Genomic DNA, 20,323 nt, shown 5'->3' on the forward strand with positions numbered 1-20,323 from the left:
GCTCAAACGCAAATTCTCCCGCACTCGTTCCGCGACGTCTGTCTTAGGGCCGTACCGGCTCAGCGCACCCGCCTCTGCCCGCAGTCGGCAGTGCGCATGCCCCGCACCTCCCGGCCCGCCCCAGGCGCGCTCGCTCCCCGCGTCGGTCCACCGCTCAGTTACTCCGCCCCCACCGCGCGCCGCACTGTCTGAACACAGAAACCAGGCTTAGGTCCCACTGCGGGGCGCGGGTCCGCTCCCTCCCCTTTCCAACGAGACTTCCGCCGGCCGTAAAGCTCGGCGCCAACTGCTGCAAAGCGCCTTGCGACAGAGCCCGGGGCCGAACTACAGCCGGTAACCGCCCCCACGTTAAACAGTAGGCTATCAGGAGCCGAGGAAGGCGGCCGCTCGCGTGTTTGATTTCCGCGCTCGGCCTGCGTTCCCCGGAGGTGGCTCGGAGCCGCCGCGGCCAGGAGGGGAGGGCCCGCGCCCGCGCCTCCCGGCCGCCATCATCCCGGCGTGCACCGCGGCGGCGGGCCGAGCCGGCCGCCATGTTGCGATAGTTTGTTGTTTTCTTCCTGAAGGGGAGCAGGCCGTAGGGCCAGCAACCCGCCGGCCGCGCAGCCATCCACCCCCAGGCCCGGCCCGCTGCCCCCCGTGTCTCGTCCCCCGCCGTGCGTCTCCAGGCCCCGGCTGGCCCGGCGGCCCCCACAGCTGGCTTGGTGGGGCGAGGCTGAAGGCCGGGCCCAGCGAGCACTATGGCGGCCGCCCTGGGAGCGGGCGGAGGAACCGGCGCTGGAGGTAAGTGAGCGGCCCCGCGAGGGAGGCGGCGGCGGGGGGGCAGCGGGCCGCTCCTGGCCGTCTTTGTGCTCTCGTGTCCCTGCCTTCACGGCGGTGAGGGCTCAGGCTCACCGGAGGCGGCGGGCGGCCTGCGCGGGGGGCGGGGTGACAGCGCCCGCCCCCGGGCCCTTTGCGGGAGGGTCGCGGCCCAGGAGGTGTTGTCCTGTTGGGCTCCGGGTGGTTGACAGCCCTGCATTAGACTCATCTACGTGAGGGGATGTGTTTGTGCGGAGTTTCGGAGGGCAAGGAGTCTGAAAAAAATAACCTCCCCGAGCTGGTCTCGTTTTCCATGAACTCCTTAGTGGTCTGATACCGACCCATTAGGGCTTCGTGATCAGCGTCCTAGGAGATAGAAACGGGGCCGAAAAGGGTCAGGTACTGATGCAGTTCCTCTGGGTAGTTTGTCTTGTTTTCCTAGCGTAGATGAGTTCGATAGGGGACCTAAGTCAAAACAGATTTCAGGTCAAATCACTTTCTGGTTGAAATCACATTTTGTTGATTGAGGTTTTTTTTTTTTTAACGTGAGAAAAACACTTGAAAGTGACTTTTACGATAGTTCGAAAACTTTGATAAAGGAGACTCTTAACTGGTAAAGTATGAACAACAGCAGTGTTTGGACTTGGTTGTCATTATTGAAACCATCCTACTGCGTGTTCTTTAGGAATGCTTATTTATGAGTACATTGCAATAATCCTGTCTAGGTCTAAGTATTTTGGTCTAAGTATTGAAGCGCTCATATGGTGCAATGGAAAAACCCACAGACACTAAATGCAAGAAATGTCACTTCTGGCAGTATGATTTGGTGTATGCCATTTTTCTGTCACGTGATTTTTTTCCTGAGGCTTTCTAGTTAAATTTTGAAAATACTTGGCTTACCTTCCTTACTTGGTTACTTTCTGGGGTTCAAAATCATGGTTCTGTATCATTTTCAAAGTGTAGTCTGGGAACTCCTGGGTCAGAAGTGTTTCCGTTAATAGTACTAGTGTCACTTGCATGTTTCGCTCTTTCACTGGAGCATAGTGGAGTTTTCCAAAGGCTGCGTGACACGTGAAGGCATCGTTGTACAGGTGGCCAATGGAATGTGTGCTTGCATAGCGTTTTGAGTTTCTCATTTTTAATTTCAAAAATAAGCAAATGTCAGTGAGTGTAATTCACATAAACAAAAGCTTTTTGGTGTCTTCAATACATTTGAGTCCAGAAAGTTTTTGAGAATGGCTATTTTAGAGGATTAAGTAGGTTTTGTCCTTGATGATTTGGAGTTTTTCCTTCCATTTTGTCACAGGTGCCTGGTTTCCCATTGCTTTTAGACTAAAGGCAAACTCCTTACCAAGACTTGTGAGTTCTGCGTGACTCGGTCCTCCAGCCTCCCCAAGCTCTTGGGTCAGCCTGCTTCCCTCCAGGAGGACCGCCCCTGCCCTCCCTCTGGCTCTTCATCCCCCAGGCCTCAGGCTCCTTGGGAGGCCTTCCTTGAGCGTTCTTTCTTCTGTCTCAGATATGTCCATCTCGTGCTTGTGTGCCTCCCTCACCTAAATTCTGTGGCACCCTTCTTTCTTCAGAGCATTTATCTGAGTCTGTGATTTTATTTGGTTATTTATTTACTTTTTTAAAATCTCCCTTCCCCAGGAGCCTGTAAGCCCCTTGAGGACAGGAATGCTGCCTGTTTTACCTGCCGTTTATTCCAAGTTCCTGGCATGTAGTGTATGTTCAACAAACACTTGACAAATTAGTGATTAAAGAATAAAGTATTTTCTTCATGAATCCCTTTGCACCCTTTTCTGTGCACACGTAAGTTGCACATTTACAGCTGTGTGGCTTTTTATGGTATGAATGGAATCCCGTAGTGCGCCCCAGTTTGCTTTGTTCACTTAGTAGTAGGTCTTGATGATCTCTCCTGTGTTAGTAGGTGAGAGTTACATGGATCCACCATTTATTGATTAACCATTTTTGTATTGATGGACATTTCAGTTATATGTCCTTTTCCACTGCTGTGGAAAATTCTGCACTAAACGTCTACAGGCACATCTTGGTGTGCTTAAGCAAATATTTCTGGAGGATTGATAACTCTAGAAGTGGAAATACGGTGTTGTAGGCTACATATATTAAAAACTTTTTGTGTGTGTGTGTTTTTTTGTTTTTCAGCCTTGCCTCTCGGCACGTGGGATCTTAGTTCCCCGATTAGGGATTGAACTGATCAGGGATTGAACCCGGGTCCACACCAGTGAAAGCCCGGAATCCTAACCACTAGGCCACCAGGGAACTACCGCTCCCACCCAATTTTTTTTTTTTATTGAAGTGTAGTTGATTTACAAAGTTGTGTTAGTTTCAAGTGTACAGCAGAGTGATTCGTTTATATATAATTACACATATATATATTTTCTTTTTCAGATTTTTTTTTTTTGTCATTTGTTTTCATAAATTTTTTTCGTAATGGTGTCTCCATGCCAAGAGTTCCCCTGTGCTTTTAATACCTACCTTATGCTTCTGTACTTTTTTATGTTTAGCTTTTATTGCATATGGAATTTTATTTTGGGTGTGGTGTGAATTTGGGGCTTCTAACAGTTCTAATATGATTTATTGAATTCTCTATCTTTTCCAACTTTAGAACATATTAAATTCTCATTCATAGTTTTAAAAGATTACTGCTCCATGGTGTGTGTCTATATATATTATAGCATGTTTTTCAGAAATTTCAATGAGCTCTGCATTTAAAAAAAAGATAAACTTCAGAATCATCACATTCTATAAAGAATTCTGCTGAAATTCTTACTGGGATTGCATTGAGTTTATTAATATAACTTTGGGATGATGGTTACTTTTACAATATGGGTTCTTTCATTCGGCAACAAGAATGTCTTGTTGTCAAGCTCTTTTTTGCCCGTCAGTTATCTACCACATTTCTGAGTACCTGCTCTGTGCTGGACACTGATCTAAGAGGTTGGGATACATAAATATTGGAATAGAAGAGATTGCAGATACGAAGAAAATTTTACTTAAGTTCCATAGGAGAAGGGATCTCTGTCTTCTATGGAACTTAACCTTAGTAAAATTTTCTTTATATAGTTTTCATACATTTCTTGTTAGTTTTATTCCTAGATATCTTGTATTTGTTGTGGATGGTATAGTTTTTCATCCTATTATATTCTGAAATTTGTTGCTGATCTACTATAGAAAAACTTTTTTTTTTGGTTATTGTGTATAACTGGCTTATTGGAATCTTTTTTTAAGAGTTTGGTGCTTTAGATTTTCTAGTCAGACTGTCATATCTGCAGTCTCTTCTATTTCAGTATTTATGTCTCATTTCTTTTTCTTGTACTTCTCGTTCTAGAACCATTCCTTGTCAAGTCCTCCAATATAATGTTGGGTAGTAGGGGTGATGACAGGCATCTTTGTCTTGTCATCCTGTCATGAGTTTAATGAGCGTTCTTTTAATGTTTTACCAGTGAGTATAGTGTTTGCTGTAGTTTTCTGGTAGTTACTGTTTGTTTAGCTCAGAAAGTTTATTTTTTGAGTTGGGGTTTTAATTTTATCAAAGCCTTTTCTGCATCATTGAGGTGATCATGAGGCCCCTTCTTTAATATCTTACTGTGATGTATTGATAGATTTCCAATGCTGAATCAATCATGCAATCTTGTGTTCAGAACCTTCTGGTTCTGTAAGTCCTTTTCATTGTTCTGTTGCTTTTCATTTTAGGGTTTATCTGTGATCATAAGAGAGATAGGCTTATAGTTTTGTATTTGTGTGTGCACATGGTGCTATCCTGTTTTTTGTAAGATAGGCTGACTTCCTAGAATGAGTTGTGAGATTTTCTGGACATTGTAAAAATCTTTTTATTAAATGTCAGAAGAGCTGTTGTCTGCAAAGCCATTTGGATCTGTTGCCTGTTTATTTTTCAGTTTCTTCTGATATTATTGGTCTATTTAGCTTTTTTAAATCCATGGGTCAATTTTGATAAATTTTTCTGGGAAAATTATTCTTTATGTTTATATTTTCAAATGAACAAATATGGAGTTACAGGCTTCAGTTTCCTAAGAGTGGGTGTGTTGAAGGTAGGTAAATTTTTGAGACCCATGCATGTCTGAGTAAATTCTTACTTTATTTTCATGCTTGATTGATGATTTGGTAGGGTCTCGAACTCTAGATTTGACTTAGATTCATTTTCCTTAGATTTTTGGTAGTACTGCTGTGTTGTTTTCTGGCTTCCAGTTCTGCTCTTGAGAAGTCTGATGACATTCTGATTCCCTGTCATTTGTATGTGACCCTTTTTCTCTTCCTGGAAGGTTTTAACAGTTCCTCCTTATTGTTATAAGATTCATTAGCATAGGTCTTTTTCTATTTCTTGTGCTGCATTTGGTGGATACCTTAGTCTGGAAATACGCATCCTTCAGTTCTGGGAAATTTTCTCACGGTACTGTTTTTCTCCTTTCAATTCCTCTGTTCTCACTTTCTGAAATTCTTATTATTGGATTTTGCTACTTCATTTGTATACAAAAGATAAGCATGATGAGACAGTTCATTAAGATTCTTTTGGAAGGATAGATATTTTGGTAGTTCATAGAGTCACATAAAGGAGTTGGACAACTAAGACTGCAGAACAACGGAAGTCAGGGCGGTGTGGGCCTTGGGCGGGCTTGCAGCTGCTGATGGGGCTTCTCCAGCTAGGCTCTGTGGCTGCCACTTCCTCGTCACTTACTCTTCTTATAGACACAGGGATTTTGTTCCTGTTTGGCCAGGTGCTGTTCACCTTTAGCTGATTTAGCTACAGCAAAATGTGGGTCCACTGTTCTAGATCTTTTGATATTTTTATTTTTTTGGAAGAAGCTGTAACTCCGGTACTTATATATAATTATATTTTTAAAATATTGGCAACCAAGTTGATTAAAAAAAGACAACATAATTCAAAGAGAGTGTGTGTCTTCTAGGCCAGCAGATTGCATCCTGTGCTTTAGAGTGATTCTGCCTTCATGATTTTGTAGGTTCCATGAATTAGTGGTCTTCCTACCTAAACATTCAGGAAGTTATGGTTACCCTTTAATATTTTTACATAGGAAATCAGCGTTTGTTACTGCAGTTGCTTCCTGAATAAGTTCAAGAGCGTTGTACTTCGTGTTTGGTAGACCAGAGTTTAAATCTGATTTTGCTGTTAACTAACTCTGATTAGTCTTACTTTTCACATCTGTAAAAGGAGAATTTGGGGATGGATTAAATGAGAAAACAAATATAAAAATGCTAGCTTGTTGAAGTAAAATGAAACCTCTCTTCAGCTCTTCAGTAGTGCTAGGCTTATTTGAGCTTCGTCAGTCTTGTTTTAGTTAGGACAGAGGCCATGCCTTGCATTCCAAGTATCAAGGGTTTTAACACAGGAATGAGAGGCTTTGTACAGTCCTTGGAAAGGCTGGGGGTGTGATGGTCAGGAACACCTAGTCTGGTTATCTGATACTGATGGTTGGGAGCTTGCCCGCAAGCCCTTGTAACTGAAGACTATTGCGGAGGCTCCAGTGGACTGTCTCAAGTCTGCAGTACTGGAGGTGTCGACTTCTGATGGTATCGAGTCTCAAGAAGCTCCCACTGACCATCATAGCACCTACAAGCCCGGATGCCACACATGGTTTTCAAGAGCACATTCTGACCTCTGAGAACCTCCTATCTGCAGTGTGTGTGTCCGTCCGTCATCTGTCCTGCCTCTGCCTCATCAGAGTAACTGATGATAATTGTGACTCAGAGCTCCTGTGACTGCCTTACCTTGCATACTCCAACTCAGAACCACACAGGGAAGGAGGCTCCGGGAAGTCTACTCCTCCCATTCTCTGCACCATTGCATAGAGCGGTGGGGACCACAGTCTCAGCAGAGCTGTTACTTCTGTCTGTGGAAGGAAAGACAGATGGGTAGAAGGAAATTGTCCCTTTCTTTGACATTTCTTCCCTTACACTTCACCAATTTAGCAACTAATCTTTAGCAATTGAGAAGGTTTCACTTTTTAAAAAGAAGGTGTGGATTCTTGGGAAAAGAAATGGGGTGTCATTTTCTCTAGATTCTAAGTCATGATGGGAACATTCAGTTGGCTGAGCTCTGACTTCTTGTCCTCTCCCAGCCTGCCCGGGCCAGTAGAGAACTCAAGGGTCTAGCTTTTACTGCTTCCGTAATTGGGAGGCAGAGCCCTGCTCTGTCTTCCTTCAGGACTCATACTGTGATTAATTTCCAACACAGGAAGAGGAAATTCAGTTGTAAGACCCGCAAAACAAATTGTCAGTGTGCACTGCACTTCATAAGCGAAATACAAAGTTCACTTTAGGGAAACCTCTCCAGGGTCCCATGAAAGTAAGAGAGTTTTAGAACAAGACTACAAATAATTTTTCAAGTACGTGTTGTAGGGGTGCTTTCTGAAAATTTTGCTTGGTTACTCAAAATTTGGTAGTTATACTATAGGGCAAAGATGCTCACTTTGAATGTTCTTAAATATTAGTCCAATTCCTTCCTCTAGTTGCTGTTTAAATAAAGGGTCTGGATTTCCTCACTTATAAAATATGGAATTTTGACTCAGTTAGTGATTCAGAATATGAGCATGTATACATGAGAATGGTGTTGAGGCGAAAGAAAGAAGGTTAGAACCTTTGGACTAGAGCAAAGATTGGCAAACTTCGTAAAGGGCCAAATGGTAAATATTTTAGGCTCTGCAGATCACAGGGCTTCTCTTGCAATCCTCTGCTGTGCCTTGTAGCTTGAAAGACCTATAGAGAATATGTAACTGAATTAGCATACAGTGTTCCAATAAAAGCTTATTTACATGAGTCAGGCAGGAGCCAAATTTGGACAAAAAGAGGTGGCAGACCCTACGCGGCCTGTGGACTGTAGTTTGCTGACCCTTGGACTAGACAGTTGCTAGAATCCTGTTCCAAGCTAATATTCTATAAAATTTCTAATCTAAGCTCCAGGTTCCTGGAAAGGATGAGGAAATAAGAATGATAAGTAAAAGAGTTGTGTTCGTTATAGATATCTAATTGCTGTGTAATTGAAGATTGTAAAAATTCCAGTAGCTGTTTTTAAGTCTTGCAGATGAGGAAAGTTGATTCCCTTAATAACATAGCATGTCTGGTATAATGTTTAGCCTTAGAAGGAGAGTTTCTAGGTAAAGGCCTTGACCACTCTTGTCCTGCCGAGTTAATCTTCCCCTTGGTCTTCAGGGATGCGCTGTTCTTCCTTTAAAACTCTGGATTAGTGTGGACATGTTTTGTTCTCTTGGTTCTGCTCAGTATGACAGATATAAACTAGAACTTTAAAAAAAAAAGGATTTGTTTATATTCTAAAGGGAGAACAGAAGGGAAGTGATGCAGAAAATGTAAGAAGAATAAAAATAGGCGTACAGAGTTCTTGTCTTAGTTTGTTTTTTAGGATTTTGAGTTAGAGTTCTTTTCATATCCATTTTTACATTCCATATTCCAGGTGGAAAGAAAGTATGTTTTTGTTTTCTGCTTTATCAGGTGTGGTTTTTCCTTTGCTTAATGTGGTTTTGTCCAAGCACAAGGTTACCCACATTTACAACCTTTTGTGTCTCCTTTTGGGAATTCTAGTTATTTTCCGCTTCCTTTAGGTATTTAGTTTCTCTCGGCAGTGTTTCATAGTTCTTAATTTATAGGTCTTTCACAAATTTTATTATGATTATCCCTAGTATGTATTTCATATTTTTAAGCTAGTGCAAGGATTTTTTAAATTTCCAACTGCTCATTCCTTGTATGTAGAAAAACTTGATTTTTTAAATATTGTTCTTATATTCTGTGACCTTATTTCATTCACTGAATAGTTTCAGTACCTTTTTTTCATAGATTCCATATGATTTTCTCCATAGTTGATCGTGTTTGCTGTGAATGATGACAGTTTTACTTCTTCCTTTTCTATCTGAATTCCTTTTATTTCTTTTTCTTGTCTGGTTGCACTAGGTAGAACTTCCATTACAGTGCCGAATTGCAGTGTAATGGAAGCCCAATCCCAGTCTTGTTCCTGATTCCAGCTGAAAGCACCGAGTCTTTGCCTTTACCTGTGATGTTTGCTATAGGTTTTTCTTACAGATGCCCTTTGATCAGGTTAGGGAAATACCATTCTATACTTAAATTTGATGAGAGTTTGTATAAGGAATGTGGATATTGGGTTTTTTAAAAAAATAAATTTATTTATGTATTTATGTATGTATTTATTTTTGGCTGCGTTGGGTCTTTGTTGCTGCACACGGGCTTTCTCTGGTTGTGGTGTGCGGGCTTCTCATTGCGGTGGCTTCTCTTGTTGTAGAGCGCAGGCTCTAGGCGCGCAGGCTTCAGTAATTGTGACACGTGGTCTCTAGAGCGCAGGCTCAGTAGTTGTGGCGCACGGGCTTAGTTGCTCTGTGGCATGTGGGATTTTCCCGGACCAGGTCTTGAACCCGTGTCCCCTGCATTGGCAGACGGATTCTTAACCACTGTGCCACCAGGGAAATCCCAGATACTGGGTTTTGATTAATGCTTTTTCTCCTTATATTGAGATGATAATTGGGTTTTCTACTTTTAGTTTGTTATTATGACACATTACATTGATTTTTAAAAAGTATTGATTTTTGGATGTTAAACGAACCGTTCATTCCTGGGATAAACCCATGTGGTCATGATGTGTATTATCCTTTTAATGTATTATTGAGTCCTGTATGCTAATTTTTTAAAAATAATTTTTGCATGTATGGTCATGAGGAATAATGGTCAAATTTTTTTTTTTAATATCTTTGTTTAGTTTTATAGTGGCCTCAGGAATGAATTTGAAAGTGTTTTACTAGTCTGTTTCATGTATCTCTGCTGTAATCTTTATTTTATGGACACAGTTTTCTCTTTTAAATACTTATTTTTTATTTGTTTATTTTTGCTGCACCAGCTCTTAGTTGTGGCATGTGGGCCTCTTTTTTTTTAATAAATAAATTGGTTGATTGATTGATTGATTGCTGTGTTGGGTCTTCGTTGCTGTGCGTGGGCTTTCTCTGGCTGCAGTGAGTGTGGCCTACTCTTCATTGCGGCCCGTGGGCTTCTCATTGCGGGTCTCCTCATTGCGGTGGCTTCTCTTGGTGCGGAGCATGGGCTCTAGGTGCAGGGGCTTCAGTAGTTGCGGCATGCGGGCTCAGTAGTTGTGGCTCGTGGGCTCATTAGTTGTGGTGCGCAGGCTTAGTTGCTCTGTGGATGGAATGTGGGATCTTTCTGGACCAGATCTTGAACGCATGTCCCCTGCATTGGCAGGCAGATTCTTTTTTTTTTTTTTTTTTGTGGTATGCGGGCCTCTCACTGTTGTGGCCTCTCCCGTTGCAGAGCACAGGCTCCGGCCATGGCTCACAGGCCCAGCCACTCCGTGGCATGTGGGATCTTCCTGGACCGGGGCATGAACCCGTGTCCCCTGCATCAGCAGGCGGACTCTCAACCACTGCGCCACCAGGGAAGCCCGGGCAGGTGGATTCTTAACCACTGTGCCACCAGGGAAGTCCACATGCGGGCTTCTTAGTTGCCACACTCGGACTTTTTAGTTGTGGCATGTGGACTCTTAGGTGTGGCATGCATGTGGGATCTGGTCCCCAGACCAGGGATCAAACCCAGGCTTCCTGCATTGGGAGCATGAAGTCTTACCCACTGGATCACAGGGAAGTCCCTCTGCTCTAATCTTTATCATTTACTTCCTTTTGCTATCTTTTGGTTTAATTTCCTTTTCTTTCTCCAGTTCCTCAAGATTTAAATTAAGGTTGTTGATTTGAGATTTTTCTTCTTTGTTAATGTAGGCAATTATAGCCATAAATTTTCCTCCAAGTACTGCTTTTGCTGCATCCCATAAACTTTGGTATGTTGTATTTTTGTGTTCATTTTTCTCAAAGTACATTCTTATTTCCCTGTTTCTTATCTCTTCTTTGACCTATGGGTTGATGAAGTGTACTGGTTAATTTCCATGTATTTGTGAATATTTCAGTTTTCCTTCTTCTGTTTGTTTCTAGTTTTATTATACAGTTGACCCTTGAACAATATAGGGGTCAACTGCAACCCTCTATGCAGTTGAAAATCCACGCATAACTTTGCAACTGGCTTTCCATATCCATGGTTCTGCATCTGTGGATTCAACCAATCACGGATTGTGTAGTACTGTAGTACATATTTATTGGCAAAAAATACACACATAAGTGAAACCTATGCAGTTCAATCCGGTGTTGTTCAAGGGTCAACCATTCTTTAGTCAGGTTTGTATGCTTTGTATGATTTTGACCTTTTGAAACTATTAATTAAGAATTGTTTTATGGCCTAACATATATCCCAGAGAATGTTCCGTGTACACCTGAGAAGAATGTATATTCTGCTGCTGAGTTGAGTGTCCTGTTAGGTCTAATATCCAGTATAATTTCATCTTTTTAAAGAAACGATAGTACTGTACCATTTATTTTTAAAACGAGCTTTGCAAAGTCTTAAATTTCTATTTAACTTCCAAATACTCTCATCTTGATTATGTCTGCAGAGACCATGTTTCTAAATAAGGTCACATTCACAGGTGGGGGAATGGGGAGGTAGGACTTAAATGTGTCATTTTGGGGCACACAGTTCAATCAACTACAGAGTCAGTTAGCAACAGATTTCTTCTGTTTTTGTTTAGCTGTGAATGTCTTTTTTTCACCTTTATTTTGATAGTTTTGCTGGATATAGAATTCTTTGAGCACTTGGTGTATGCCTCTGACCTCCATTGTTTCTGATGAGAATTAGCTGTTAATTTTATCGCATTTGTTAAGTGATGAGTTGTTTTTCTCTTGCTGCTGCTGAGGTTTTCTCTTTGTCTCTGAAACATTTTGACTATGATGTGTGTATTTGTAGATCTCTGTGTTTATTTTACTTTGAGTTTGTTGAACTTTTTGAATGTGTAGATTAATATTTACAAATAAATTCGAGAAGTTTTCAGCTATTACTTCTTCAGATATTTCTCCCTGCTTCTATTTCTCTTTTTCTCCTATTATACATATATTTGTGTGCTTAATGGTATCTCACGTTTCTTTGAAGTTATGTTCATTTTTCTTCATTTTTTTCTTTCTGTTCTTTGGATTGGATAATCTCTGTTGATCTGTTTTCAAGTTTACCAGTTCTTTCTTTTTTGCCAGTTCAAATCTGTTGTTGAGCCCCTCTAGTGAATTTTTCATTTTAGTTATTTTTCAATTATAGAATTTCTTTTTGCTTCTTTTTTATAGTTACTGTTTATTCATACTGTTTATTTGGTGCAACATTGTCATCATACCTTCCTTTAGTTCTTTAATCATGGTTTCATTTAGTTATTTGAGCATACTTATAATGGCCAGTTTGTCTGTTAAAGCTGACGTTCGTGGCGTGTGGGATCTTAGTTCCCTGACCAGGGATCAGACCCATGCCCCCTGCATTGGAAGTGCAGATTCTTGACCACTGGACTGCCTGGGAAGTCCCTCACAGGCAGTTTCTGTTGCCTCCCTTTTTTCTGATGGGTTGTACTTTCCTGCTTCTTTGCATGTCTTGTAATTTCTTGTTGGAAATCATTTTAGATAATATATTGTGTCATGTCTGAGTGCTGGTCTCCCACTTCTCCACCCTGGCCCTGTTTTTACTTGCTTGCTTACCTTTTTGGTGACCAGCTAGGTTTTAAGTGAAGTCTGTTCCCACCCCACACCCCACTCTGGGCAATGTGAAGCTTCTGATGTCACTCCTCAAGGGGGCCACAGCCTTGGGCATGCCCACAGGCACCCTGGGATGGTGGTGCTTTGGCTGGGCTCCTTCTGTCTTTTTCTCTGACCACACCTTCCACAGTGCCCTGGGCCATAATTTCCTTTACAGACTGACCAGTCAAGTTCAGACTCCTTTGATTGGATAGTGTCTGAGGTCAGTGATTGAGATCTGTTCTAAGTAAGTGAGGGCACTGGCCCCTGTCTCCTCATTTCTCTGGTCCACTAGGCATCCTGCAGTTCAGTCCTTATCTCCAGTGACTCTTACCTTTTTAATAATCTCTCTCCAAAACCTTCACTGTTTCTGAGAGCGCCTTTTGCTTAGGACTTTTTCTGTACTCTGTTCATAACGAAGTTAGTTCCTCTTAGAGAGTTTTGGAGCTCTGTTGCTACAAGGTTTGCTTTGCCCCTTGGGCTCACTCTGAGCCCCAACTCTTGTGCTGTGGGTGGGGACAGTGATGTACTTGTCTCTTGGGTGACACCCTTGCTCTAGGAGCCGAGTGCCTGGGTGGCAGCAGGGTGGGGGGCGGGTGCTGGCAGTAGCCCTGGATCTGCTTGCTTACCTCTCGGTATGAAACCCCCACCCCGTGAGCTGGGGCAGGGGTGATCTGGGCGCCAGAGGCGTCTGTACCACACTTGGGGCCTGGGTGAAAGAAGGGAACCCCTGCCTCCTTCTCACGCCTGGGAGTTAGCCTCAGTGCCAGGCAGGTTGCGTAGGGGGAGGAATGCGGAGGTGTGTGTTCTTGGCTGCACTGGTCTAGAGGGGATGGAGTTGATGCCTCACTGAACTGCGAGGGGGAGGAGTGAGTGGGTCCTGGTTCAAAACCCACAGAATCCTGTAGCCGTTCTTACCAAATTTGAGTAGATTTCTTGAATGAGTGTTTTCCATTTAATGTATGCATTTAGAATCAATTCCAGAGACATTAGTCATTTCATCAAAAATAATTTTCACCAGTTTCACAGAGAGTGGGTTCCTGGAGCTCCTCCTGATGTTATACTGGAAGCAGAATTCCCCAAGGATGCTAATTCTTTAATATCTCTCATTCTTCTTCTTTTTAAAGCACCTATTCTGTTTGGTAGTGTATGGTAGGAATTGATGTATTACCTTGCTAGAACTTTATTGGTTAATTTCTAGCCCCAGGCTGAAAAAATTCCTGGGGTTTTATGTTTATGTCATCTCGCTCCCCTAGGTAGGCTCTCTGGGGAGACATGATGCTGCTTCTCAAGCCTCTTTGCTTGCATGTGTTCTAAGATGAAAAACTTAAATTCCAGTTTTTTGATTTTCCTAATAATAAAAGTAAATTTGAAAATGAGGTAGGAGATGTGGTGTATATGTGAAATACACACTCAGTGTGGGAAAAAATGTAAAATATCTTAATCTTTTCTGTATCGAGTACATGTTATAATGATGTTTTTGATACGCTAGGTTAAAATGTTGTTAACATTTAACCTGTTTAAATTTCGTCTTTATTTAAAAATTTTTTTAATTCTTTTTTTAAAAATTGAAGTATAGTTGATTTACAATATTATGTTAGTTTCAGGTGTACAGCAAAGTGATTCAGTTATTTTTTTTCAGGTTATATTCCATTATAGATTATTATAAGGTATTGAATATAGTTCCCTGTGCTGTACAGTAAATCCTTTTTGCTTATGTATGGTAGTTTGTGTACTCTTAATTTGTCCCTCCCTCCCTCCGTCGCTGTCCCCTTTGGTAATCATAAGTTTGTTTTCTGTGTCTTTTTCTTTTCACTTTTTAAAATGTGAACAGTAGTAAAATTTAAAATTGTGTATGTAGCTTGTATTGTATTTCTATTGTTTGTTAATTCTCTACATTATCTCTACTGCCCTTAAATAGGGTCTTTGTTTTCCATGATTAATTTGGAAAAATGTAAAAATTTCAAAAAGTATTAGAAAAGTCTCTTTAATTTTTGCAAGGCGGCAATTTTCCCCTTTTATATAGTTGTAGTAAAAAATATGTACTCAAAAACCATTGTTTTATAAAGAAAACAGTTTTACTTAAATTTATGATTTTAAAAAACTATTCTGTCAGTTTTCATGCCTAATAGTGTTTAGTAAGTTGATGTTCTTTAGGTAGATATGTGCTTTAAAATTTTTTAGTTATTAAAAATGGCTAAAGCATTTATAATTGTTGTATATGAAATTTTAGTATTTTAAAATGTCGTGTCAGGAATCCTTAAATGAAACAAGTTGTTTCAGTATTTGAATGTGTGTCTGTTTTAATTTAGTAAGACTGACTTTCGTGGCCTCTCGCTCACAGATGATGACTTTGACCAGTTTGATAAGCCTGGTGCAGAGCGGTCCTGGAGGAGAAGAGCTGCAGACGAGGACTGGGACAGGTGCGGAAACCCCTGGTTACGTGCAGGATCCATGCTGGTTTATCTCCTGTCGCTAGGCCACACAGAGATCTTTACTGAGCAGTGTGTTAGCTAGTGATGCTCTTTCCTGGGTAGGCTGGTCCTTACTGGGCTAAAGTAGGGCAGGGGTGAGCACTCCAGGTGGAAGGCTTTGTAGTGGGCTTCTACCCCAGGCCTGTGCTGTCTCAGGGCTGCCAGCGGAGCACGGGGGGTCTTATCTCTCTGTTTTTATACAGTGATGGTATTGAGTTGGTGGGCACCCAGAGCTATTATTGGAGTAATTGTATGCCTGCAACAACAATAGCAACAGAATTCCTCCACATCCTACATAATATTTGGCTAGACGTTAACATTTTTGCTATTTTAATTTGTGTAAAATGGTATCTCATAGTTTAAATTTGGATTTCTCTGATAGCTAGTGAAGATGGAAATCTCTCTTTAGGAATACACACACACACACACACACACACATACACACACACACACTCTATTAAAAATGTCGACAGTTATGATAGATGTCAGTTCCATGGAGTGATTACTTCTGGGAAGGCGCTCTAGTAGGGGTTAGAGGGATGTGCACTGGAGAAGTGCACAGAGGCCTTCATTTGAGTTGGGAGTTCTCAAATGATGACTATTCGTTACATATTTCTTACTATCTTAAATACTGTGTTGAAAATGTGAACATTACCTTGGAGTTGCAGTCAGAAAGTTTGATAATGAAGGTCAATAGACCTGAATAAGGAACAACAATGATATACTGCTGTGAAAAGAATACCTGGTTGCTGTTTGAAAACTGTGATGTCCCAGAAGTTTTACTGAAAAATCTACATTAAAAACTGTGTAATTCTTATAGTCTACATAAAGTTGATTACCCTCAATGACTCTTAAGGTAGTCCATAAAAAAGTGAGAGCTTAGAGCAAAGTTTTCTATATAAGCAGTGGTCCTATTGGGAAGTACTGATAACTAGTTTTATTTAAAAGACTGTGATGGGGAGCTGAGTCAAATCTTGTGTATTTTCATAGTTTACTCATCATTTGGACTTTCTGTTCTGTTAGTCATCTGGTAGTATTTGTCTTTTTCTTTTGGGTTGTTTGTCTTTTCCTTATTGATTTTAGGGATTCTTTATACTTTTTGAAATTTGTTTTTTTGCACTTAGAGATATCTCCTTCCAGTCTGTGGCATGTATTGTCTTAAACTTAATAGTCTTCAAGTAGGTTTTTATGAATAATATCATTATAATCTTTTCCTGTATGGTTTTTGTTTATTTTTTAAATTAAAATATGAAAAATGTATTTGGAAATCATTTTCAGACTTATGGGAAAGTTGCAAGAAAAACCCAGGAATTCTTATAAGCCCTTCTTTCAGACTCACAGTTGCTTTTTGTCATATTCCTGTTATTCTCTCCCTCTTTACATGCTCACATACACACACATAGAACATTTTTCTTTCCTGCACCTTTTGACAGTAGTTTGCAGTAGTTTGTATCATGCCATTTTCTTCTGAATCTGCATTGGTTATCCAAGGTTTGTCAGTTGTCCCAGTAATGTGCTTTCTAGCCAAAAATGAGTTTCTTTTCCTCCTCTTTGTTTGTTCATCTGGAAGAATTCTGTCTTTAAAGACTTCTGTAAAGGCTTCTATAAAGGCTTTGTCTTTAACGACGTGACATTTTTGAAGAGGACACGCCGTTTATCTTGTAGCAGCCCTCAAGTGTGGTTTTGCTAGTGTCTCCTCAAGCCTAGATTCAGGTTGTGCATTTGGTAAGTAAGGTGCGCTCTTTGGTGACACTGTGGCCTTCCTGAGGCCACCTCTTCAGGAGACATGTGATGTCAGTCAAGCTGCTTTCTGCCTTTTGTCCTCAAGAAATTCTTCCCTACCCTGTATTCTGTATGTTCCTATGAAAGTTTTAAAGTGTTTTTTGGTCTCCATCCCTCCCTCCCTCCCTCCTTCCTTCCTTTTCTTCCTCCGTTCTGTCCTTCCTCCTGAAATTGATTAAATTGTTTTTTTTTTGTTTTTTTTTTTTTACTTATTGAGAATTTCAAGTGTATATGAGAATAGTACAGTGCAGGCAATATACCATCCTTCAGCTTCAACAGTGTCAGTGGGAAGCACTCTTGTTTTATATGTGATCTCTGTAACCCTCCTCACATCACAGACATAATTTCATCTGAAAATATATCAGATTGTATTTCTCTAAAAAATGAAGGCTCTATAAATATAGCCATAATAGAGTTATAGCTAAAACGCAGCCCCTCAATAGGACTGTCTTATTAATGTCCACATCTCCCTGATCGTCTCATGCATATATAAGTGTATACAAATACACGTACATATAATGTGGATGTGTGTCCTTTTATAGTTTGACTTGGAATCCAAATAAGATCCATATATCATAATTTATTTGTAGGTCTTTTAAGTATTGTTTCATCTGTAAGTTCTCTCCACAGTTTTTGTTGAAGAAACAAGGGGTTTATCTTGGAGAATTTCTACTTTTGGTGATTGCATCTCTTGGAGTGTTTTTAGTATGTTCCTTCATCTTGCATTTTCTGTAAATTCATAGTTAGATCTGGAGGTTGATCAGATTCAGGTTTGAATTTGGGCGGGAGTAGGGGCTCTGCAGTGTCTTAGTTGGTGGTATGTTCCTCCATCAGGAGCTTCACAATATCTTGTTAACTTTTTGTGGTGTAACCAGCCATTAGACGATCCAAGTGGTGATATTCTCATTCTGTCATTCCTTCTTTTTCTGTTAGTTGTGGTAATTCTGTAAACTACTTGGTTCCTCTGAGGTACGGAATAAGTGCTTGATTCTTTACTTTTATTTACCAGTTTTCAAAAGAATGGGTCAGTTCCTTAGCATCCTCCAGAGGTGAGTTCTATTTTTGAGTCATTTCAAATTCATAGATTTAAATACTGCATGTGTTTTTTTAATCCATTGTAGTTATTATTCTTATTAATGTTTGAATTGTCCCAGTATTTGTTCAGTGGGAATTTATTTTGGTTGTCATGACATTAGTTGGTCTTCTGCTATGAAGGAATTGGGTTTTGTTTGCAGTGAGACAGGGCTCTAGTTTTTCTTGTTCTTTCCAGTGTGACTAGCATTTGTCCCAGTGCCCTCTCTTCACTCATCTTCAGTGCATGTTTGCATATGAAGATTCTGTATCATATGTATTTCTTTATTTGATATTTTTAAAGCATAAAATAGCCTCTTCCATGTGCTGGATGGTAGAGGAGAAGTTTGAAAGTTTAGAAGAGTGAGTCAGAAAACACCAGTGTACGTCCCGGTAGGTAAGAGCATGTTGAGAAGGTCTCCACTGAAGGTCATTTGATGACGGGGATGTTTAGGGGCAGGGCTAAAGAAGCAGGTGTGACACTGGGGGAGCAGCCGCAGGCCTGCGGGGGAGGGCTGTCTGAGGGCCCAGCCAGGGCTGCGCTTGTGTGGGGTGGAACTGGAGCTGAGCAGGTGGGGGGGGGGGGCAGTCTCTCCTCTCACTTTGTGACATTCCGTTGGGACCTCCCATGGCCGAGCCCATCCAGAAGAAAGACCGGGGGAACGGAGAGCCCGTGGGAGCCATTCCTGGAGACCCCATCCAGGGCCTGGAGCCGGCAGGGACCAGACGAGGGTGGCCTGGAGTAGGCAGGCACAGAGACGATGAGCTCACGTGCAGTCTTTGTTGTCACTTAGATTTCTCATTTTGAAAGGCTGCAGCCAGGTGACTGCCTGCAAAATACCTGTTTCCTGAAAAAGTCTTTTAGTATAATTCTGTTTGTTAGTAAAAATGTACTTGCTCCCTAAGAGATCGTTGTCTCTCATCTTTGATAAGAAATACCTGCCAAAGAGGTTGTTCTTCCTCCAGTAGTGTTTACTGGTGAAATCTTGTGGGAGCTCTGCAGGTGAATGCAGGAAGCCTCCTCGTGCTTTTGGTACTCCTTTCGCTTCCGAACAGTTATCGTTATTGTCCACGAGCATAACTGCTCACCCCTTTGAAAGGACTCGATTTGGACCATTCAGTCCCATTGGTTCATTGTTGCTTTTGGTGACCCTTGGTGTAATTTTGGTAGTGTTTCGTAGTTTACAAGTTTCTTCCCTTTTGTGTACCTCTTTGTAAGGATCCAACTTTATGATAACAATAGAGAACTAACTACATTTAACTTTTGTGGGGTGTGTGCATAGTAGTTAGTATTTGGACTCTGGAGCCAGACTGTCTCAACTCATCTACTGGTTTCTGAGTTGGAAGCAGGGTGACCTTGGGCCAGTTCTTTAACATCTTGGCGTCTTTGTTTTCACGTTGAAAAAAATGGAGAATGATGTAGGTGTCTGGTTGCTGGGGTTGTGTTATGTCAACAAAAGAGCGAGTATGTGTGAAACGCGTGGAGTGGTTCTTGGCATGTAGCACACTGAATGGGCGTTAGTGATTTCTTGAGCTATAATTTATGCATATTGTAGTCGCGTGCACTTAATCCTTCTGTCTCCCGTCTTGCTTTCTTATTTCATGCTGTTATTGCCTTTGTTAGTCATGGAAACAACTGTTCTCCACCTCTGTACACTCCACTCATTTACAACTGGTAAAGTTTTCATTTATCTTCTTTTAAAAAATGCTTTTGTTTAGAAAAAATAGGTGGTAGTGCAAGACTGATTTCTTATTTCCATATATTTGTCAGCAACAAATACTTTCTAGATTTTTGCTTATATGATTACCAGTACCTGTTCATATTATGGTTTTAAGAGTTCTCCTCAGTTAGTTTCCCTGGGGCAAATGGGATTACCTCCCCTTTTCAGTTATTTGGAGGGATGCTTCAGGGGGTGCTTGTCCTCAAAGGGGTGCTTGTATTTTTGGGGGGTTATCTGGAATCAGATTCTCAAATCCGCTTATTGTAAATATTGTGACTAGAAAGCACTTTTTCCTCGTCCATGGAAAATGATTGTAACACTGAAGACACAAAAATTGTATCTGAAAGATGATTAGGTGATTTGTGGATTGAAAATGTTGGAAGAAGTTATACATTAGTCTCTAATAACTGTTTTACTTATACAGGTCCATGAAAGATTTTTTTCCATGAGCTAAGTTCTCATCCTGAATCTGTCTCTGCTGTGTGACCTTGGGCAAATCATTTAACCTTGTCCTTATTTCCTTTATCTATAAAATGATGGTATACGATTTATGTAGGGTAACATAAAATAATGAAAGAGGTATTCAGTGCATGAATGAAATGACTTGTTGAGTTGTTTCTGGTTCTAAAAAGTAGTATATAGAATTTCTGTTGTAACTTCCTATGTGCATTCCAGGATATTCTGGCATTCTGCACAGTAGCACACTAGAAGTAAACATGGGTTTTGGGTAAAATAGCACTCAAAACCTATAGAACTTACAGATATTTGTAACCAGAGCCCTTATTGAAAAAGTAGCAAATCATAGTAA

The 20,323-nt window shown here is 41.0% G+C and overlaps 1 protein-coding gene across 5 annotated transcripts in view; it reads left to right on the forward strand.

Moving 5' to 3' along the window:
• Positions 1-222: 222 nt before the first annotated feature.
• The window catches only part of RBM33 (RNA binding motif protein 33), a 114,316-nt gene continuing 94,215 nt past the window's right edge, over positions 223-20,323 (forward strand). For 2 of the 5 annotated variants that reach the window (XM_060021188.1, XM_060021189.1), the window contains exons 1-2: positions 223-780; positions 14,812-14,890. In XM_060021188.1, the coding sequence (XP_059877171.1) occupies positions 738-780; positions 14,812-14,890 (122 nt within the window). In that variant the 5' untranslated portion in view covers positions 223-737. The remainder of the gene's footprint in view (positions 781-14,811; positions 14,891-20,323) is intronic. The other 3 variants (XM_060021190.1, XM_060021191.1, XR_009520706.1) reach the window with 2 other exon arrangements.

This window comes from Delphinus delphis, chromosome 9, assembly GCF_949987515.2.
Source record: "Delphinus delphis chromosome 9, mDelDel1.2, whole genome shotgun sequence".
Lineage (NCBI taxonomy): Eukaryota > Metazoa > Chordata > Mammalia > Artiodactyla > Delphinidae > Delphinus > Delphinus delphis.